The sequence below is a fragment of the Bombina bombina genome, chromosome 1 (assembly GCF_027579735.1).
Source record: "Bombina bombina isolate aBomBom1 chromosome 1, aBomBom1.pri, whole genome shotgun sequence".
NCBI classification, from domain to species: domain Eukaryota; kingdom Metazoa; phylum Chordata; class Amphibia; order Anura; family Bombinatoridae; genus Bombina; species Bombina bombina.
In genome coordinates this window covers 1,384,758,787-1,384,782,880 of record NC_069499.1, presented here as the reverse complement: position 1 = coordinate 1,384,782,880, position 24,094 = coordinate 1,384,758,787, and the positions used below count along the sequence as shown (strand labels likewise).

Below are 24,094 nucleotides of genomic sequence, written 5' to 3'. Positions count from 1 at the left end.
AAAACGCGGAGGTTCTCAAGCTTAAATTTAAAATTTGAAATTTCTGAATCCGGTCTCCCCGAATCAGAACCGTCACCCACAGAATGAAGCTCTCCGTCCTCATGTTCTGCAAATTGTGACGCAGTATCAGACATGGCTCTCGTGTCATCGGCGCGCTCTGTCCTTAACCCAGAGCTGTCGCGCTTGCCTCTTAACTCGAGCATATTGTATAATACTTCTTTCATAACATTAGCCATATCATGTAAAGTGATTTGTAAGGGCCTAGATGTACTTGGCGCCTCAATCTTACGCACCTCCCGAGCGGGAGACGAAGGTACTGACACGTGAGGAGAGTTAGACAGCATAACTTCCCCCTCGTTGTCTGGTGATAATTTCTTTATCGGTACAGATTGACTTTTATTCAAAGTAATATCAATACAATTGGTACACATATTTCTATTGGGCTCCACATCGGCTTTTAAACATAATGAACAAGCAGATTCCTCTGTATCAGACATGTTTAAACAGACTAGCAATGAAGCTAGCAAGCTTGGAAATTACTTCAATAAGTTTACAAGCAATATAAAAAACGCTGCAGCGCGTATTTTAAAAAAAACACAATTGAAGAACAAAGAACTAGTTCAGTTATAGTCAACAATTCTTTAAATGTATTAATTAGCAGAGGATTGCACCCACAAGCAAACAGATGATTAACCCCTCAATACCCAAAAAAACGGATAATCAATTTATGATTTAACGCTTTTATCACAGTCAAACACACTGTCACAGGTCTGCTGTGACTGATTACCTCCCTCAAAAACGAATTTTGAAGATCCCTGAGCTCTCTGGAGACGTCCTGGATCAAAGAGGAAGAAGCAGGAAGACTGTGCTAGAATTTTAACTGCGCAACAAGGCGCTAAAAAAAGGTCCATCCCACTCCTATTACAACAGTGGGAGACCTGATATAACGGTTTCTATGCAGAAATATACGTTAGCCGTGTGGAAAAAAATCATGCCCAAAAAGATTTATCACCAAAGTACCTCACAAAACGATTAACATGCCAGTAAACGTTTTTAAAAAAAAACAACAACATTTCAGATGCTGTGTAAAGTTATTACTAAGCCTGCTACCAGTCGCTTCTACTGCAGCTAAGGCTCACACATTATATCAGTATTAACAGTATTTTTTCAGTCAAATTCTAGTCCCTAGAAAATAACTCTTTTGTGCATACATTTATCAGCCTGATACCAGTCAATACTACTGCATTTAAGGCTGTACTTAAATCATACGGGTAACAGCAGTGTTTTCTTAGTCAATTCCATTCCCAGAAAATATTGTACTGTACATACCTCATTTGCGGGAGACCCCCGCATGCTATTCCCATTTTCTGAAGTTACCCCACTCCTCAGAATGTCGAGAACAGCCAGTGGATCTTAGTTACGCCTGCTAAGATCATAGAAAACGCAGGCAGTTTCTTCTTCCAAATACTGCCTGAGATAGAGAAACAGCACACTCCGGTGCCATTTAAAATAACAAACTTTTGATTGAAGAATAATTAAGTAAAAACTCCAACTCCTCTCGCGACCTCCTTCTTTGTTGAGGGTTGCAAGAGAATGACTGGATATAACATGTGAGGGGAGGAGCTATATAGCAGCTCTGCTTGGGTGATCCTCTTGCAAACTTCCTGTTGGGAAGGAGAATATATTCCATAAGTAATGGATGACCCGTGGACTGAACACACTTAACAAGAGAAAACAGATTCAAGACTATGCTCTATACTTGAGTGATCCCAATTGTGCAGCCTTGAAAGTCAGTCACTTTAGAAGTGTAATCCCTAGTTCTGCTACATTGTATCCCACAAGCAATTCAAATATAGCTACAGAGGAAAGTATGTCTGTTTGCAGATGATACAACAATTTGTAACAGAGTGGATGTTCTGGGGGGGGGGGGGTAGACAAAATGAGAAGTGAAATACAACAATTGGAGGATTGGACAAACGACTGGGATCTAAAGTTTAACACAGCAAAGTGTAAAATAATGCATTTAGGGAAGAAAAATCCAAATGTTAATTACAGACTCAATGACACTTTACTGACTGTTACAGATGAGGAACAGGACTTGGGAATTATTATTTCAGATGATTTAAAATTTAGTAAACAATGTAGTAATGCAGCGAGTAAGGCTAGCAGAATGCTTGGATGTATTGGTAGAGGTATTTGCAGCAGAAATAGTAAGGTTCTTATGCCACTTTATAGATCATAAGTTAGGCCTCATCTTGAGTATTGTGTGCAGTTCTGGAGGCCATATCTTCAGAAGGATATTAACAAATCTGAATCTGTGCAAAGGAGGGCTACCAAAATGGTACATGGTCTAAAAAATAAAACCAGGATAGGCTCAATGACCTAAATATGTATAGCTTAGAGGAGAGAAGGGAAAGATGTGATATGATAGCAACTTACGTTAAAAAGTACGTTAAAGGGCTTAGTAAAACCGAGGCTGTGGGTATTTTAAATAAAATTGAAAATTCAAGAACAAGGGGTCTTGATCTCAAGTTAAAGGGTATTAGATTCATGAGTAATTTGAGGAAGCACTTCTTTACAGAAAGTGATTGATTTATGGAATAAACTTCCTCAAGAGGTGGTAATGACAAACACTGTGGGGGACTTTAAAAATGCATGGGACAAGCATAAGGCTATCCTACAAACTAGATAAGTTTATACTGTAAGGTAATATCGGGCAGACTTGCTGGGCCTATGGCTCTTATCTGCCGTCAATATCTATGTTTCTATGTAAATACCTGGGCCCTGTGGTTTCTAGTTACGCCTCTGGGTACGCTTGAATAAAAAGTTGCATAAAACGTATAAAAAAAAACACTATACAGTACAGTTACATTCATGATAACACTGTCTGATAAAGATTATTTAAAAACAAAACTGCAATCAAAGTTAAAAGGGCTCAACGATATGAGGTCTCAGGTGTTAGAAAAAAGGGCTGCAAAGGGCTTTTACATAGAGATACATACACGTCTAAATATGGATGTATGTATATGTATATAACAGGCAAAAACTGGAGCACTCCCTGTACTTTGTAAATATAAAACTTAGAGTTTATTTCATACTTAAAACCATTAGTTCACCAAATATTTTGGTGCTCACTGACACCTTTTTCAATGGTACATCAATATGGACAGCAGGCTCATGGATATATGTATGTATATGTATATATATATATATATATATATATATTTGTGTGTGTGTGTGTGTGTACATGTATTTATGTATTTGTGTTTTACTGTATATTTACTGTACATATTCTACATGCCAATGTTCTTCACATAAGGAAATATGTTACATTTTAAATAGATATTCCTACATATATCTGTATATAGTTATGCCTATATATAACCTATATATAATCATATACATATATACTGTATATATATTAATACATATATATATATATATATATCATTCAATTTAAAGTAACAGCACCACACAGATAGTTGAAATCCACTGGCTTTCATTATTTTTCATTCAGATTGAACCTATTAGTATATTAGTAATTTAAGGGTTAATGGTTTAGTGCTGGCTAAGACTGTCTTTTCCCATTTCCCTTATCTAACCGTATTCTATCTATTTCTTATTAACTCCTTGCTTTTTCTGTCTACAATTTTATATATATATATATATATATATATATATATACTGTATATAGTTTACAAAATATATATACATATGTATTTATGAATAAATAGAACATATTCTGCTATGTGAAGAACATCGGAATGTGAATATTCCTATTTTCATGTTGGGTTAGCGCACTTACAAAAATACGTTTGGATGTGCGCGTGAGTAGGGTGTAAGTTTTTTTTCTACTTTTCGCGCTTCATTGACTTCTATGGCAGAATTACGTTAAAGTGGTTGCGATATTGTAACTGACTTTTTGTGCGAATCAGGTTATCGTGCAAGCAAAATCTTATTACTTTCAACTTGTAATATGCGCGTTGTCCGACGAGCACAAAAAACTTACTTGTTAACGCTTGAGCTCGTAATAGAGCTTCACTCGTAATCTAGCCCATAGACTGCTCAACATGCAGACCCCTAACCTCCTATCAGCCTACCTAGATTTTTAACAAAGGATATGAGGAAAACAAAGCAAATGTGATAACAAGTAAATTGGAAAGTTGTTTAAAATTGCATACTCTGTTAGAATCATAAAAGTTTAATTTTGACTTTACTGTCCCTCTAAATTTAAATGAAAACTAGGAGAAATGTGTGTTTGTGCACAACAACCATTGCTAACATTGCTACATTAGCTCTAATCTTCGGCTGTATTACATTTTGAAATGTCCTGTAGCCAAGATTGCTAAATTTGCTTTTTGTCCTCTCAAAGGAGGGTGAGACAAGTACAATTTTACACCAAAGAGGTAAAGGTATTTATTGCCTCTTTAATAGTTGATTTAAAGGGATATGAAACCCCAAATTTTTCTTTCATGATTCAGATAGAGCTTCTAGTTTTTTTTAAATGTACAGGGAGTGCAGAATTATTAGGCAAGTTGTATTTTTGAGGATTAATTTTATTATTGAACAACAACCATGTTCTCAATGAACCCAAAAAACTCATTAATATCAAAGCTGAATATTTTTGGAAGTAGTTTTTAGTTTGTTTTTAGTTTTAGCTATTTTAGGGGGATATCTGTGTGTGCAGGTGACTATTACTGTGCATAATTATTAGGCAACTTAACAAAAAACAAATATATACCCATTTCAATTATTTATTTTTACCAGTGAAACCAATATAACATCTCAACATTCACAAATATACATTTCTGACATTCAAAAACAAAACAAAAACAAATCAGTGACCAATATAGCCATCTTTCTTTGCAAGGACACTCAAAAGCCTGCCATCCATGGATTCTGTCAGTGTTTTGATCTGTTCACCATCAACATTGCGTGCAGCAGCAACCACAGCCTCCCAGACACTGTTCAGAGAGGTGTACTGTTTTCCCTCCTTGTAAATCTCACATTTGATGATGGACCACAGGTTCTCAATGGGGTTCAGATCAGGTGAACAAGGAGGCCATGTCATTAGATTTTCTTCTTTTATACCCTTTCTTGCCAGCCACGCTGTGGAGTACTTGGACGCGTGTGATGGAGCATTGTCCTGCATGAAAATCATGTTTTTCTTGAAGGATGCAGACTTCTTCCTGTACCACTGCTTGAAGAAGGTGTCTTCCAGAAACTGGCAGTAGGACTGGGAGTTGAGCTTGACTCCATCCTCAACCCGAAAAGGCCCCACAAGCTCATCTTTGATGATACCAGCCCAAACCAGTACTCCACCTCCACCTTGCTGGCGTCTGAGTCGGACTGGAGCTCTCTGCCCTTTACCAATCCAGCCACGGGCCCATCCATCTGGCCCATCAAGACTCACTCTCATTTCATCAGTCCATAAAACCTTAGAAAAATCAGTCTTGAGATATTTCTTGGCCCAGTCTTGACGTTTCAGCTTGTGTGTCTTGTTCAGTGGTGGTCGTCTTTCAGCCTTTCTTACCTTGGCCATGTCTCTGAGTATTGCACACCTTGTGCTTTTGGGCACTCCAGTGATGTTGCAGCTCTGAAATATGGCCAAACTGGTGGCATGTGGCATCTTGGCAGCTGCACGCTTGACTTTTCTCAGTTCATGGGCAGTTATTTTGCGCCTTGGTTTTTCCACACGCTGCTTGCGACCCTGTTGACTATTTTGAATGAAACGCTTGATTGTTCGATGATCACGCTTCAGAAGCTTTGCAATTTTAAGAGTGCTGCATCCCTCTGCAAGATATCTCACTATTTTTGACTTTTCTGAGCCTGTCAAGTCCTTCTTTTGACCCATTTTGCCAAAGGAAAGGAAGTTGTCTAATAATTATGCACACCTGATATAGGGTGTTGATGTCATTAGACCACACCCCTTCTCATTACAGAGATGCACATCACCTAATATGCTTAATTGGTAGTAGGCTTTCGAGCCTATACAGCTTGGAGTAAGACAACATGCATAAAGAGGATGATGTGGTCAAAATACTCATTTGCCTAATAATTCTGCACTCCCTGTACTTCTATTATCAAATGTTCTTCATTCTTTTTGTATCTTTTGTTAAAAAGCAGGTAAATATGCTTAGGACCCGGCCCATTTCTGGAGCACTATATGGCAGCAGTTTTGCAAGAATGTTATTCATTTGCAAGCGCACTAGAAATCAGAATTATTTCCTGCCATGTAGTGATCCAGATGCCTACCTAGGTATCTGTTCAACACAGAACATCATGAGAACAAAGCAAATTTGTTAATAGAAGTACATTTGAAACGTTTTTAAAATAGTATGTTCTGTCTGAATCACAAAAGAAAAAAATATGTGTTTCATATCCCTTTAAGTTTAGTAAGCTGTGGTACTAGGAAGACATTGTGGAGTGCTACAGCCAGCAGCACCCAATAAATACAGCATTCAACCATCTCCCTGTCTGTTGCTTAGCTTCAAGATAAAAACATAAATGATCATGTGCATTAGCAAAGGAAATACAAAAGATGATACTTGCTATATATATATATATATATATATATATATATATATATATATATATATATACAGTTATAGTATATAGTATTAGACTATTTTAACAGTAGATATGGCTCTAAGTAATTAAACCTTAATATGGCCAAATATATTGGTTCTGGCACCTAAAGAGTTAATAGGTAACCGAAGCAGGCAATTCTAAGAAACTAATAATGGAGCCTACATAGATGGGTGTGTACCCCTTAGAAAGTGTCCATTGGCGGCATAGGAGGGCCCTAGTAACCAATAACTGGTGAGGTCAGCCTATATCAATTAATGCAGGGCTTTAGGGCATTACACAGTCTATGATTAAGGCTCCATAGGAGCTGAAACGCGTCAGACGCCCACCCCAGCCCTCCTTACGGCCCACATTCATAGCCATTTTTTTATGCCTTTTTGCTATACTATGAGAATTTTTTAAAAATAAAGACCAAACAGCTTTGAGCTTTTTTCATCTGGACTTTTCTTTGACTATATATATATATATATATATATACAGTATATATACACACAACCAGATGGAACAATGGATTCAACTAGATACCATTTTGAAGGTAGGATTATATCTGCCCTCTTTTTATGTCATTGTAGGCTACATACACTCTCTCTGAATGTGGAATTAGTGGTTATATATTTATATTTGACATGTTAGAGCACTGTATTTATATGTGTGATTACAGGTTATATTCTCTTTGCATGTTTTTAAATATACAATTCTGTTTGTGTTTTATTGTTTAACTTTTTTCCCGTTGCATCATCACATACTTTTTTTACTTCTGTCTTTGTCTTTTTATGGAGAAATTTGCATAAAATGTGTCGCAAAGATTATTGTTTAACCGTATTTTCATGCCCAGCTTGAGGGGATGATGTTTGGAGACCTTTAGTCTTAATATTCTTCAGCAATGGGTTTGACATACTATAGGTGTATTAAGTTCCTTCTACTTGCTACTTTTTCCGGTCTTCCAGATCTTTAGTTCATGACCTGGCCGTAATTACTGGATAGTCTGCTGGATTTTAGTTTTGCTACTTTTCCTGACTTCTGGTGTATGTCCTGACCTGACTTAGTGACCTGACTTAGTGAACTACATTATGGATCCTGATTAACCTTCTGTTGTTGCCTTACTCGGTTGTTCATGACCTGTTTATTATCTATGTCACTTCTACAACAAGCTACTTTTTTATCTATAACTGACGCATTTGTTAGCTCCTAAAGATGGAGCACATCAGACTGGACTTTGTTGTCATCTGCATAAATACATTTCCTTGGTATCAAGAGCTTGCAAGATTCCATCATGTGCCCCCTGGTAAGCTATGCACACAACTTCACGCTGCAATGCATATCAGTGTCCGTACCTGGTAAAGTTAAATGATGTCACATGAAACAGTCATATTACTGTTGTTAATGCTATGCATGCTATTATTTACCTCTGCCAAGCACAGACATCCATTTGCACAGCATTAGGCACAGCTAAGCAAAGATTGCATAAAATAATCATACCTCCATACTGACGCCAGGGATTGGCGGAGTATTGGAAGCTGGCGTCTGAAGTGGCAAGTGTGCTGCTGGTGGTGATTAGATAAAGGGACATGCAACCCCAAAAGTTTCTTTCATAACTTAAGTAGAACAACTTTCCAGTTTACTTCTTTTATCAAATTTGTTTCATTCTCTTGGTATCATTTGTTGAAGGAGCAGCAATGCACTACTGGTTTCTAACTAAACACATGGGTGAGCCAATGACAATAGGCATACATATGCAGCCACCAATCAGCAGCTAGACTCTAGGTTCTTTGCTGCTCCTGAGCTTACCTAGATAAACCTTTCAGCAAAGGATAACAAAAGAAGGAAGCACATTAAATAATAGAAGTAAATTGGAAAGTTGTTTAAAATTGTATGACTTTACTGTCCCTTTAAATGCTACTGGCTACAAGAGTTTAAATCATTGGTGATTGGCAATATAGGGTTACATAATTGTGTTTGATGGATACTTGTAATATACAGGTTAAATTGATTGTCTGTGTGGGTTAAACCTGTATGTTACTGGCAATGATGAGGTTAAAACCCTGTGCTGACTGGGTCAATGTTGGGCTGAAGGAGGCAGTAGGATGGCAGAATGAAACTGTAATATACCATTTGCCCATACAGTATATGTAATGTCCTAATCTCATACCATACAGACATACCATGGTCCCAGATATGAATCCACAGTAAAATAAAAAAGATCTTTGCTTAGCAACCTTACCTCATCTGCTGGCTGGTCCAGTACGGGAAGTCTGACCTCCAACTGTTCCACCACCTGTAGAGCTGCTCTGTTAACCATAGCAACTAAAAATGGAAAAAACATCAGGTGAGACCCACGCATGGAATAAATTGCTCTGTAATCAGCTACAAAATTGTGTTATATCAAAGATATAACATGTAAAGTATAAATTATACAATATTTAGATAGCAAATTAATATTTTTTTTACATTTTTCTACAATAAATCAAAAACAATAAACTTGTAAAACAGTTTATATATAGCTACTTATATTGAAGAAAGCAGAGACTTGTGATAAAAACATTTTTTTACACTTTTTACCAGTATTGGTGTAGACTCTATTGTTAAAAATGCATTATAGAGGAGTATTTCATGAGAGTAAGATCAGATCAGTTCTTTTCCATCTGGCAGATGGAGATCCTCAATTGGGAACATGACTCCATGTTAAAGGGACATGAAACACAAAAAAATTATTTCATTAATCAGATAGAGAATACAATTTTAAACAACATTCCGATTTACTTATTTTATTTTATTTGCTTCATTCTTCAGATATCCTGTGTTGAAGAAATGGTAATGCACATGGGTGAGCCAATCACAAGAAGCATCTATGTGCCGCCATCAATCAGCAGCTACTGAGCCTATTTAGATATGTTTTTCAACAAAGTAAATCAAGAGAATGAAGCAAAGTAGATAATAGAATTAAATTGGAAAGTTGTTTAAAATTGCACGCTCTTACTAAATCATGAAAGAAAAAATATGGGATTCAGGTCCCTTTAAGTTAAAAAAAACTGGAGACTCTGGTTTGATTGATCTAGATGTCTTCTCACATTATGGGTGTCCAATGAGATTATAATAGTTTGGCTATGTGACAGGTTGGTAGTTATGGTATCAAGTGCCTTAGTAGTTAGGCTGGGTTTGGGTATGTTCAGGTTTCTCATTATGAAAACCAGGACATAAATTCCAGATTAAGAAAGACTGGGAAGTATGGTTGTTGGTGACAAATTTATCAACTTCAAAAAAATCCTTAAAAAGGGACATAAAACACAACATTTAATTTAAGGTGTTCAGTGGACTGAGGTCAGGGCTCTGGTCACTCGAGTTCCTCCACACCAAACTCGTCAAACCATGTCTTCATGGACCTCATTTAGTAAACAGGGTCACAGTTAGTCTGGAACAGTAAAGGTTTTCCAAATTTTTGCTACAAAGTTGGAAGCACCCAATAGTCTAAAATACCTTTGTATCCTCTAGCATTACGTTGACCCTTTACTGAAACTAAAAGGGCCCAGCAAAAACCCTGAAAAACAGCCACAGACAATTCCATCCTGAGCCAAACTTTACAGCAGGAAATATGCATACTAGAAGGCAGCGTTCTCATGGCATCTGTCACACCCAGATTCTTCCATTAGAGTACCCGATAGTAAAGCGTGATTCATCACTCCACAGAACATGTTTCCATTGCTCCAGAGTGAAACTTGTAATGGCTGATTTTTTATCGCACGCCCGTAAACGGGCAAAATTACCACTTTTTAGATTAGGGCTTTGGGCAATTGTAAAAGAGCTGAATGCCCTTTTAAGGGCAATGCCCATGCAAATTCCCCTTTAGGGGCAATGGGTAGCTTAGTTTTTTTTTAGAGGTTAGGTTTTTTTATTTTGAGGGGTTGGTTGGGTGGTGGGTGTTACTGTTGGGGGGACTTACAGGTAAAAGAGCTGTTTAACTTAGGGCAATGCCCTACAAAAGGCCCTTTTAAGGGCTATTGGTAGTTTATTGTAGGCTAGGGGGTATTTTTATTTTGGGGGGGCTTTTTTATTTTTAAAGGGCTATTAGGGGCGCAATCCAATATGCAGCGTAGTTTGCGGCGCAAGCGAGGGAACCCCCGCCGCCCGCAGTTTCAGCTCGCAACTCGAGCTATCCTATATACGGCGCCGTCAGAGGCTAAAGTGCCGTAAGTCTGACAAACCAGCGATGTCCAGAAATCTGCATAAGTACAAATTTCTGGAGTCGCCAGTGACTTACGGCACTTTAGAAACTGCCGGCGCCTACAAAACCTGACTAAATTATTAAATCTCCCGTACTGTCTAACACGCCTCCCTAACATAGCCCGACACGTCTAACCCTCTATCCGCTATCCCCCCTCACTATCCTAACAATAAAAAAAATGTATTAACCACTAAACCGCCGCTCCCGGACCCCACCGCCACCTAATAAAGTTATTAACCCCTAAACCCCCGGATGGAAGAAGACTCTCTGCCGCTTGCTTGAAGACATCGCCCGGATGGAAGAAGACTTCTTTGCCGCTTGATTGAAGACATCGCCCGGATCGGATGAAGAGTTCTGCCCGGCTGGGAGAATACAAGGTAGGGAGATCTTCAGGAGGGTAGTGTTAGCTTTATTTAAGGGGGGTTTGGGTTAGATTAGGGGTATGTGGGTGGTGGGTTGTAATGTTGGGGGGTGGTAAGCTAACTTTTTTCATTTAGAATAGGGTAGGGATTTTTTTTTATTTTCGGGGGCTTTATTATTTTATTAGAGGGCTTAGAATAGGTGTAATTAGCTTAAAAATCTTGTAATCTTTTTTTTTTTTTGTAATTTAGTGTTTGTTTTTTTTGTAATTTAGTTTAGTTTATTTAATTGTATTTTAGTTTAGATATTTGTAGTTTATTTAATTTATTGATAGTGTAGGTGTATTTGTAACTTAGGTTAGGATTTATTTTACAGGTAAATTGGTAATTATTTTAACTAGGTAGCTATTAAATAGTTATTAACTATTTAATAGCTATTGTACCTAGTTAAAATAAATACCAAGTTACCTGTAAAATAAATATAAACCCTAAAATAGCTACAATGTAATTATTAATTACATTGTAGCTATCTTAGGGTTTATTTTATAGGTAAGTATTTAGATTTAAATAGGAATATTTTAATTAATAATATTAATATTAGATTTATTTTAATAAGAGTTTAGTTAGGGATGTTAGAGTTAGATAGGGTTATTATACTTAATATATATATATATATATATAGTATAATAACGATATTAACTATATTAACCCTAATATAATTAGGGTTAATATAGTTAATATATATAATATAATAACTATATTAACTATATTAACCATAATATAATTAGGGTTAATATAGTTAATATAGCTGGCGGCGGTGTAGGGGGATTAGATTAGGGGTTAATGTGTTTAATATAGCTGGCGGCGGTGTAGGGGGATTAGATTAGTGGTTAATACATTTATTATAGGTGGCGGCGGTGTAGGGGGATTTAGATTAGATGCAAAAGAGCTGTTTACTTTGTGACAAAGCCTCACCAAAAGCCCTTTTAAGGCCTGGTAAAAGAGCTGAATTCTTTGGGGCATGCCCCGCAAAAAGCCCTTTTAAGGGCTGGCAATAGAGCAGTTTACTTTGGGGTAATGCCACGCAAAAAGCCCTTTTCAGGGCTATTTGTAGGGTTAGACTTAGGTTTAGTGGTAGGGATAGTTTAGTAATTTAGGGGTTGAATAATTTAATATAGGTGGCGGCGGAGTAGGGGGATTAGATTAGGGGTTAATTAATTTAATATAGCTGGCGGTGTAGGGAGATTAGATTAGGGGTTAATTAATTTAATATAGCTGGCGGCGGTGTAGGGGGATTAGATTAGGGGTTAATTAATTTAATATAGCTGGCGGCGGTGTAGCGGGATTAGATTAGGGGTTAATTAATTTAATATAGCTGGCGGCGGTGTAGGGGGATTAGTTTAGGGGTTAATTAATTTAATATAGCTGACGGCGGTGTAGGGGGATTAAATAAGGGGTTAATAATTTTAAAATAGATGGCGGCGGTGTAAGGGGCTCACTTAGGGGGTAGTTTAATGTAGTTGGCGGCGGGGTAGGAGCTCACATTAGGGGGAGCGGTGGTTTAGGGGTTAATAACTTTATTAGGGATTGCGGCGGGGGATCTCGGTTGACAGGTAGATAGACATTGCGCATGCATTAGGTGTTAGGTTTTATTTAGCAGATCGCGGTTGACAGGTAGATAGACATTGCGCATGCGTTAGGTGTTAGGTTTATTTTGTAGCTAGTTTAGGGAGTTACGGGGCTCCAATACTCAGCGTAAGGCTTACTACGGCTGCTTTTTGTGGCAAAGTGAAAATGGAGTAAGATTTCTCCATTTTCGCCACGTAAGTCCTTACGCTGTATATTGGATACCAAACTGCGCTGGTTTGGTATACCTGTCTATGGCCCAAAAAACTACGGGCGACGGCAGAAATATAAGAGCGTAACTTCTAGGTTACGCCGTATATAGGATACCAAACCAGCGCAAAATTCAGCATCGCCGGCATTTGCGGGCGACGCTGCATATCGGATCGGGCCCTAGATTAGGTGTAATTGTTTTCATTTTTGATAATTTCGTTTATTATTTTTCGTAATTTTAGTGTTTATTTTTTTTTTGTAATGTTAGATTTTTTAAATTTTTTTGTAGGATTAGTTTTTTTTAATTTGTAATTTAGTATTTTTTAATTGGTAGTTTTTTTATTTTATTAGAATATTAAGGTTAGGTTAATTTATTTTTTAATGTTTATTTCTCTTGTTAAGTGTATCCAGTCCACGGATCATCCATTACTTATGGAATATATTCTCCTTCCCAACAGGAAGCTGCAAGAGTCCACCCACAGCAAAGCTGCTATATAGCTCCTCCCCTAACTGCCATATTCAGTCATTCTCTTGCAAGCCTCAACATAGATAGGAGGTCATGAGAGTCTGTGGTGCTTTCTACTTAGTTTATTCTTCAATCAAAAGTTTGTTATTTTTAAATGGCACCGGAGTGTGCTGTTTATCTCAGGCAGTATTTGGAAGAAGAATCTGCCTGCGTTTTTCTATGATCTTAGCAGACGTAACTAAGATCCATTTGCTGTTCTCACACATTCTGAGGAGTGAGGTACTTCAGAGGGGGAATGGCGTGCAGGTTTTCCTGCAGATAAGGTATGTGCAGTAAAATATTTTTCTAGGAATGGAATTGACTAAGAAAATACTGCTGATACCGAAGTAATGTAAGTAAAGCCTTAAATGCAGCGATAGCGACTGGTATCAGGCTTATTAATAGAGATACATACTCTTATAAAAATGTGTTTTAAAACGTTTGCTGGCATGTTTAATCGTTTTTTAACGTACATTGGTGATAACACTGTAATGTTGGTATAGCCTTAAATGCAGTAAAAGCGACTGGTATCAGGCTTATTAATAGAGATACATACTCTTGTAAAAATGTGTTTTAAAACGTTTGCTGGCATGTTTAATCGTTTTTTAACATATGTTTGGTGATAAAACTTATTGGGGCCTAAGTTTTTTCCACATGGCTGGCTTAAATTTTGCATAGAAACAGTTAACTGAAGCTTCCCACTGTTGGCTGTGGCAGTTTGTTGTGTCTGTTTTTAAAAACGTCTATGTCGTTTTTTTTTTTTTATCTGTTTTTTGCATTAAGGGGTTAATCATCCATTTGCAAGTGGGTGCAATGCTCTGTTACCTTATTACATGTACTGTAAAAATTTCGTTTGTTTTACTGCCTTTTTTTCACTGTTTTTCAAATTTTGACAAAATTTGTTTCTCTTAAAGGCACAGTAACGTTTTATATATTTGCTTGTTAACTTGATTTAAAGTGTTTTCCAAGCTTACTAGTCTCATTATTAGTCTGTTCTAACATGTCTGACATAGAGGAAGCTCTGTGTTCATTATGTTTTAAAGCCATGGTGGAACCCCATCTTAGAATGTGTACCAGATGTACTGATTTCATGTTAAACAATAAAGATCATTTTTTGTCTTTAAAAACATTATCACCAGAGGATTCTGTCGTGGGGGTAGTTATGCCGACTAACTCTCCCCACGTGTCAGACCTTTTGACTCCCGCTTTAGGGACTCACGCTCAAATGGCGCCAAGTACATCAAGAGCACCCATAGCGTTTCTTTTACCAGGGGATTCTGTCGAGGGGAAAGTTATGCCGACTAACTCTCCCCACGTGTCAGACCCTTCGACTCCCGCTTCAGGGACTCACGCTCAAATGGCGCCAAGTACATCAAGGGCGCCCATAGCGTTTATTTTACAAGACATGGCAAAGGTGGTGAATAATATTCTGGCAACAGTATTAGTCAGACTACCTGAAATTAAAGGAAAGCAGTTAGCTCTGGGGGTAGATACAGAGCATACAGACGCTTTAAGAACCATGTATGATACTACCTCACAATATGCTTAGTCTGTGGGTGATTTTTTTTTGACTCAGGGAAGATGATTTAACCTGATTCTGATATTTCTACATTTAAAATTTATGCTTGAGAACCTCCACTTGTTGCTCAGGGAGGCTTTGGCTGCTCTGAATGAATGTGTACAATCGCAGGGCGAGAGAAATTGTGTAGACTGGATAAATAATATGCAGTGCCGGTGTGTACTGATGTTTTTCCAATACCTAAAGAGGTTTACTAAAAATTTTTTAATAAGGAATGGGATAGACCAGGTGTGCCGTTCTCTTCCCCTCCTATTTTTTAGAAGAATGTTTTCTAATAGTTACCACCACACGGGACTTCTGGCAGACAGTTCCTAAGGTGGAGAGAAGAGTTTCTACTCTAGCTAAGCGTACCACTACCTCTGACGAGGACAGTTGTGCTTTTTAGATCCAATGGATAAAAAATGTTTATTCAACAGGGTTTTATCCTGCAGCCCCTTGCATACATTGCTTCTGTCACTGCTGCTGCAGCGTTCTGGGTTGAGTCTCTTGATGAGGCTTTACAGTTAAGCGACTCCATTGGATGAATATATTTGACAAGCTTATGCTAGCCAATTCCTTTGTTTTCTGATGCCTTGTTCATTTGACTAGACTAACGGCTAAGAATTCTGTTTTTTACTATACTGGCGCGCAGAGCGCTATGGCTTATATCATGGTCAGCTTTCGTGACTTTAATAAATAAGCTACTTAACTTCCCTTCAAGGGGCAGACCCTATTCGGGCCTGGTTTGAAGGAGATTATTGCTTATATCAGGATAGGTCTAAATCAAGGGCAAAAAAAAAAAAAAAAAACGTCTAATTTTCGTACCTTTTAAAAACTTCAGGGCAGGTGTGGCATCCTCTTCCTCTAAGGCAAAACAAGAGTGAATTTTTGCTCAGTCCAAGGCGGTCTGGAGACAATCGGACCTGGAACAAAGATAAGCAGGCCAAGGAGCCTGCTGCTGCCTCTAAGGCAGCATGAAGGAACGGACCCCTATCCGGTAACGGATCCTATAGGGGGCAGACTTTCATTCTTCGCCCAGGCGTGGGCAAGAGATGCCCAGGATCCCTAGGCATTGGAATTTATATCCCAGAGATATCTTCTGGATTTCAAAGATTCCCCCCCAAAAAAAGGGGAGATTTCGCCTTTCACAATTATCTGCAAACCAGATAAAGAAGGAGGCATTCTTACATTGTGTACGGGATCCATCCAGTTCCAAGAGAGGAACAGGGACAGAGTTTTTACTCAAATCTGTTTGTGGTTCCCAAGGAGAGGGAACCTTCAGACCTATTTTGGATCTAAAGATCTTAAACAAATTCCTCAGAATTCCGTCATTTAAGATGGAAACTATTCGTACCATCTTAACTATGATCCAGGAGAGTCAATAGAGGACTACAATGGATTTGAAGGATGCTTATCCTCACATTGTGATGCATAAAGATCACCATCGTTCTAGACAGGCATTACCAGTTTGTAGCTCTTTCCTTTGGGATATCTACAGCCCCAAGAATCTTTATGGAGGTTCTGGGGTCGCTTTGGCGGTCCTTAGACCGCGGGGCATAGAAGTGGCCCCTTATTTAGACAACATCCTGATACAGGCGTCAAACATCCAAATTGCCCAGTCTCATACGGACGTAGTACTAGCATTTCTGAGATCACATGGGTGGAAAGTGAACAAGGAAAGAGTTCTCTATCCCCAATCTCAAGGGTTTCCCTCCTAGGGACTCTGATAGATTCTGTAGAAATGAAAATTTACCTGACGGAGTCCAGGTTGTCAAAGTTTCTAAATTTCTGCCGTGTTTTTTCATCCCATCCGCGCCCTTCGGTGGCTCAGTACATGAATGAAATCGGCTTAATGGTAGCGGCAAGGGACATAGTACCGTTTGCACGTCTACATTTCAGACCGCTGCAACTATGCATGCTCAGTCAGAGGAACGGGGATTACACAGATTTGTCCCCCTGTTAAACCTGGACCAAGAGACCAGAGATTCTCTTCTCTGGTGACTATGTCGGGTCCATCTGTCCAAGGGTATGACCTTCCGCAGGTCAGATGGGACAATTGTTACAATAGATGCCAGCCTTTTAGGTTGGGATGCAGTCTGGAACTCCCTGAAGGCTCAGGGATAGTGGACTTAGGAGGAGACCCTCCTTCTAATAAATATTCTGGAACTGGGAGTGATATTCCATGCTCTTCAGACTTGGCCTCAGTTAGCAACTCTGAGGTACATCATACTCAGTCGGACAATATACACGACTGTGGCTTACATCAGCCATCAAGGGGGAACAGAAGTTCCCTAGCGATGTTAGAAGTCTTACAATAATTCACTGGACAGAGACTCACTCTTGTCTATCAGCTATCCATATCCCAGGTGTTGAGAACTGGTAGGTGGATTTTCTAAGTCGTCAGACTTTTCTTCCGGGGGAGTGGGATTTCCTCCGGAGGTCAAGACCAAGCAGGAGAGGGCTTTGGTGTTTTTGACAGCGCCTGCGTAGCCACGCAGGACCTGGTATGCAGATCTGGTGGACATGTCATCCTTTCCATCACGGTCTCTGCTTCAGAGACAGGTCCCTCTACCTCAGGGTCCTTTCAACCATCTAAATAGAATCAATCTGAGATGGACTGCCTGGAGACTGAACGCTTGATGTTATCAAAGCATGGCTTCTCCGAGTCAGTCATTGATACCTTAATACAGACATGAAAGCCTGTCTCTAGGAAAATTGAACATAGATATGGTGTAAATATCTGATTGTTATGAATCCAAGGGTTACTCATGGAGTAAAGTCTGGATTCCCAGGATATTATCTTTTCTCCAAGATGTTTTTGAGAAAAGGGTTGTCAGCTAATTCCTTAAAAGGGGACAGATTTTTACTCTGTCTATTTTTTTGCACAAGCGTCTGGCAGGTATTCTAGACGTTCAGGCATTTGGTCAGGCTTTGGTTAGATCCAAGCCTGTGTTTAAAACTGTTGCTCCGCCATGGAGCTTAAACCTGATTCTTAAGGTTCTTCAAGAAGTTCCGTTTGAACCTTTTTTGTTCCATAGATATCAATCTTTATCTTGGAAAGTTCCTTTTGGGTAGCTAATTCCTCGACTCGTAGAGTCTCCAAGTTATCTGTGTTACAATGTGATTCTCCTTATCTGGTCCTTCGTACGGATAAGGTAGTCCTGCGTACCAACCTGGGTTTTTTCCTAAGGTGGTATCTAACAAGTACATCACTCAAGAGATAGTTGTTCCATGCTTGTATCCTAATCCTTCCTCAAAGAAGGAACGTCTATTACACAATATTGGACGTGGTTTGTGCTTTAAAGTTTTACTTACAAGCTACTACAGTTTTCATCAAACGTTCACCTTGTTTGTTGTCTATTCTGGACAGAGGAGAGGTCAAAAGACTTCAGCAGCCTCTCTGTCTTTTTGGTTAAAAAGCATAATTCATTTAGCTTATGAGACTGCTGGACAGCAGCCTCCTGAAGGGATTACAGCTCATTCTACTAGAGCTGTGGTTTTCACTTGGGCCTTTTTTAAATGTGGCTTCTGTTGAACAGATTTACAAGACGGAGTCTTGGTCTGCGCTTCATACTTTTCAAATTTAACAAATTTGATACCTTGCTTCTTCGGAGGCTATTTTTGGGAGAAAGGGTTTTTTACAGGCAGTGGTAACTTCCGTTTAAGTACCTGCCTTGTCCCTCCCATCATCCGTGTACTTTAGCTTTGGTATTGGTATTCCATAAGTAATGGATGATCCGTGGACTGGATACACTTAACAAGAGAAAACATAATTTATGCTTACCTGATAAATTTATTTCTCTTGTAGTGTATCCAGTCCACGGCCCGCCCTGTCACTTTAAGGCAGGTAATTTTTTCATTTGAACTACAGTCACCACTGCACCCTATGGTTTTTCCTTTCTCTGCATGTTTTCGGTCGAATGACTGAATATGGCAGTTAGGGGAGGAGCTATATAGCAGCTTTGCTGTGGGTGGACTCTTGCAGCTTCCTGTTGGGAAGGAGAATATATTCCATAAGTAATGGATGATCCGTGGACTGGATACACTACAAGAGAAATAAATTTATCAGGTAAGCATAAATTATGTTTTTTATTTCACAGGTAAGTTTTTATTTATTTAAATATAGTTATATTGTAATTTTAATTTAGGTTTAGGGGTTAATAGTTTAATTAAGTGTTTTGCGACATGGGAGGCCGGAGGTTTAGGGGTTAATAGGTTTATTTAGTGGCAGCGCTGTGGGAGGCCGGAGGTTTAGGGGTTAAAAGGTTTATTTAGTGTTTTGCAATGTGGGAGGCCGTAGGTTTAGGGGTTAATAGGTTTATTTAGTGGCAACAATGTGGGAGGCCGGAGGTTTAGGGGTTAATGGGTTTATTTAGTGGCGGCGATGTTGAGGAGCCGCGGTTTAGGGGTTAGTATATTTAAATAGTGTAATATCCCAGAAGGGGATACAAAAAGGCGCGCTGTCAGATTTGAAATCGATGGGGGCGGGAAAAAATAATAAAAGGGGAAATTACAGAAAAATATATAATATAAAATAAAAGGAAATATAATAAATAAAGACTAAAAATATATATATTTCGAAACAATGCGATGGTTATCAATAATTAAAATACCGTGTCCCAATAGTAATGATCACAATGTTTTAGTCCATTAAATAGATAACCGCCGGACGTTTCCTTGCGGGGCAGCTCCTCTTGGTCCCAGAGAGCAGGGGTATCACTGTAGTTGGAAAAAAAGGAAAAAAGAGAGGGCGCCAAATAGTGTGATATCGTTTGTTTAAAAGTGGTAATAAACACAGATATTGCGCTTACCAGAAAAAGTTGCACTGTACTCTGACCAGTGCAGTATCGCCTGCTGGCACTTTATTCAGCGGCCAGTACACTGTGTATAGGCATATATTCTCCAGATGTCCTTGTGTCTTTTTGAGGATTCAGCTCATAGATGTGTGAACCTTAGGAAATAGAGAGGGGGCTCCACATAGCGTGATATTGTCTTTTCAAAGAAATGGAGAAGACATGTAATATGCTTACCAAAAGAATTTGCACTGTGCTATGACCAGTGCCGTCTCGCCTGCTAGCACCTTAACAGCGGCTAGTGTACTGTGTGTTGAGGTATCCTCTCTGTTCTTTTTAGTGTAAGGCTCTCTGTATAGTGTCTTCAGCTGTAGCCGTGCAGGTAAATTAAGTAAAGGAATGTCTGTTAATTGTTACAACTGGATATATAGTAGTTGTAACTGTTTGTAAGTTGTTATAACTATTAGAACTTGACGGCACTAAATATAAAATAGTGAACAACTTCCATATAAGATTTAAAAAGGCTTTAATGACGCGTTTCTCAACCAACAAAGGGTCGTTTCATCAGATATAAAGCAGATGAGTAACACTTCAAATTGTAACATTATATACACATTTGACTGATTAAAAACGGAAGTTGTCACTAAAAACTAACCAATAGGTACATCTAAAAGTACTGCAGCTGAGACATCAACATCATGTCCCCAGCTGTTACAATTGTAACATTGTTAAACATTATTAAACATTATTAAACAATCAAAGTATTGGCAGAAAAAACTGTTACAAAAATGTATTCATACCAATGTTAAAAAAAACTTTATGTATACAATCCAAGATACATGTTATTGTTTCAACCATTTAGGAGTGTATTAAACTGTGTGTTCACATTTGTAGAATGCAATGTTTTTAGATTTCTAATGAGCAATAGATATTGTGAAATCTTGTTGAGCATGTTTTTTATGTGTTGGCATGTATATATGTAAAAGACTGTGTATTTTCATTTTGTGGCGTGAAATAATTTTATATCTCTAATAAGCAAGGGGTATTAACATATATTAATATGTTTGCATTTCTGATGTTAGACATATCTATTATATATTAGCAATCTTTCTATATATATTTTCAATATATATAGATATACCAGCATATTTCTGATGTTTCTGTGTCGTATATTAACAATGTTCACTCCGATTTGGAGAGATGTAGGAATGTCAAATCCTAGTTCAAAGTATATATATTAACAATGTTCACTCCGATTTAGGGAGATGTTGGAATGTCAAATCCTAGTTCTAAGTGTATATGTTAAGGAGGCAAAAACTTTTTTTGGAAAGAAAGTAACAGAGTTTGCTATTGTGATGTATTGCAGGGGATTTGTGAATTCTGCCTATATTGGATACGGTCTGTGGGGCGCTGTACACATTAAATCTTCTTACATATGAATTGGAGAATCGATTATTCTTGTTGTCTTGAATATATATTTTTGTTGTGTTTGTGTATATTTCATTTTTGTTATCGATACAAATATATCAGCATTTTTTTCCCCTTAGCTATAAATGTTATAGAGTCCCATAGTCATATTCTTAATGTATTTTTGATGTCAGTCCTGAAGTGAAGTGTTTTCGAATAGAAAGTAATAATATAAAAAACAACACGAAAAAACAAAAACAAAAAGACGAATTTGGAAAGATCACACATATGCATACAAAACTATACACTTCAGGACTGACATCAAAAATACATTAAGAATATGACTATGGGACTCTATAACATTTATAGCTAAGGGGAAAAAAATGCTGATATATTTGTATCGATAACAAAAATGAAATATACACAAACACAACAAAAATATATATTCAAGACAACAAGAATAATCGATTCTCCAATTCATATGTAAGAAGATTTAATGTGTACAGCGCCCCACAGACCGTATCCAATATAGGCAGAATTCACAAATCCCCTGCAATACATCACAATAGCAAACTCTGTTACTTTCTTTCCAAAAAAAGTTTTTGCCTCCTTAACATATACACTTAGAACTAGGATTTGACATTCCAACATCTCCCTAAATCGGAGTGAACATTGTTAATATATATACTTTGAACTAGGATTTGACATTCCTACATCTCTCCAAATCGGAGTGAACATTGTTAATATACGACACAGAAACATCAGAAATATGCTGGTATATCTATATATATTGAAAATATATATAGAAAGATTGCTAATATATAATAGATATGTCTAACATCAGAAATGCAAACATATTAATATATGTTAATACCCCTTGCTTATTAGAGATATAAAATTATTTCACGCCACAAAATGAAAATACACAGTCTTTTACATATATACATGCCAACACATAAAAAACATGCTCAACAAGATTTCACAATATCTATTGCTCATTAGAAATCTAAAAACATTGCATTCTACAAATGTGAACACACAGTTTAATACACTCCTAAATGGTTGAAACAATAACATGTATCTTGGATTGTATACATAAAGTTTTTTTAACATTGGTATGAATACATTTTTGTAACAGTTTTTTCTGCCAATACTTTGATTGTTTAATAATGTTTAATAATGTTTAATAATGTTTAACAATGTTACAATTGTAACAGCTGGGGACATGATGTTGATGTCTCAGCTGCAGTACTTTTAGATGTACCTATTGGTTAGTTTTTAGTGACAACTTCCGTTTTTAATCAGTCAAATGTGTATATAATGTTACAATTTGAAGTGTTACTCATCTGCTTTATATCTGATGAAACGACCCTTTGTTGGTTGAGAAACGCGTCATTAAAGCCTTTTTAAATCTTATATGGAAGTTGTTCACTATTTTATATTTAGTGCCGTCAAGTTCTAATAGTTATAACAACTTACAAACAGTTACAACTACTATATATCCAGTTGTAACAATTAAAGGGACATAATACTCATATGCTAAATCACTTGAAACTGATGCAGTATAACTGTAAAAAGCTGACAGGAAAATATCACCTGAGCATCTCTATGTAAAAAAGGAAGATATTTTACCTCACAATCTCCTCAGCTCAGCAGAGTAAGTTCTGTGTAAAAAGTTATACTCAGCTGCTCCCAGCTGCAGGTAAAAAAACTAAAAAAATGAAGAAATGAACTGCAGCCAATCAGCATCAGCAGTGCTGAGGTCATGAACTCTTACTGTGATCTCATGAGATTTGACTTAACTCTCATGAGATTTCATAGTAAGCTTCCTTTACCTGATTGGTGAAATAATATGAGAGTTCACGATGCTCATCCCTTCAGTTGTCCCGGGACAGACACACTAATATGCTGCTTAGAAATCCTTTACAATGGGAGGTGGCTACTGAGGATTTTTTGAGGTAAAATATCTTTCTTTTTTACATAGAGATGTTCAGGTGATATTTTCTAGTCAGCTTTTTACAGCTATGCTGCATCACTTTCAAGTGTTTAAACATTTGGGTATTATGGCCCTTTAACAGACATTCCTTTACTTAATTTACCTGCATGGCTACAGCTGAAGACACTATACAGAGAGCCTTACACTAAAAAGAACAGAGAGGATACCTCAACACACAGTACACTAGCCGCTGTTAAGGTGCTAGCAGGCGAGACGGCACTGGTCATAGCACAGTGCAAATTCTTTTGGTAAGCATATTACATGTCTTCTCCATTTCTTCGAAAAGACAATATCACGCTATGTGGAGCCCCCTCTCTATTTCCTAAGGTTCAAACATCTATGAGCTGAATCCTCAAAAAGACACAAGGACATCTGGAGAATATATGCCTATACACAGTGTACTGGCCGCTGAATAAAGTGCCAGCAGGCGATACTGCACTGGTCAGAGTACAGTGCAACTTTTTCTGGTAAGCGCAATATCTGTGTTTATTACCACTTTTAAACAAACGATATCACACTATTTGGCGCCCTCTCTTTTTTCCTTATATTTAAATAGTGTTGGCGATGTAGGTGGGCGGCAGATTAGGGATTAATAAATGTATTTAATTATTTGTGATGTGGGTGGGCAGCAGATTAGAGGTTAATACGTTTTAAATAGTGTTTGCGATGCGGGAGGGTGGCGATTTAGGGGTTAATAGGTAGTTTATGGGTGTTAGTGTACCTTGTAACATTTTAGTTATGAGTTTTTTGAAACATTTTTGTTTTGCAAAATCCATAACTACTAGTCTCAAATGGCGGTATGGATCTTGTCGGTATGAGCTAATGAAAATTTA

The 24,094-nt window shown here is 37.8% G+C and overlaps 1 protein-coding gene across 1 annotated transcript in view; it reads right to left on the bottom strand.

The window, feature by feature from the left end:
- LOC128665100 (perilipin-2-like) overlaps positions 1-24,094 on the bottom strand; it is a 102,799-nt gene that overhangs the window by 4,485 nt on the left and 74,220 nt on the right. Inside the window, exon 4 of the mRNA XM_053719848.1 lies at positions 8,810-8,892. Coding sequence (XP_053575823.1) covers positions 8,810-8,892 — 83 coding nt within the window. The remainder of the gene's footprint in view (positions 1-8,809; positions 8,893-24,094) is intronic.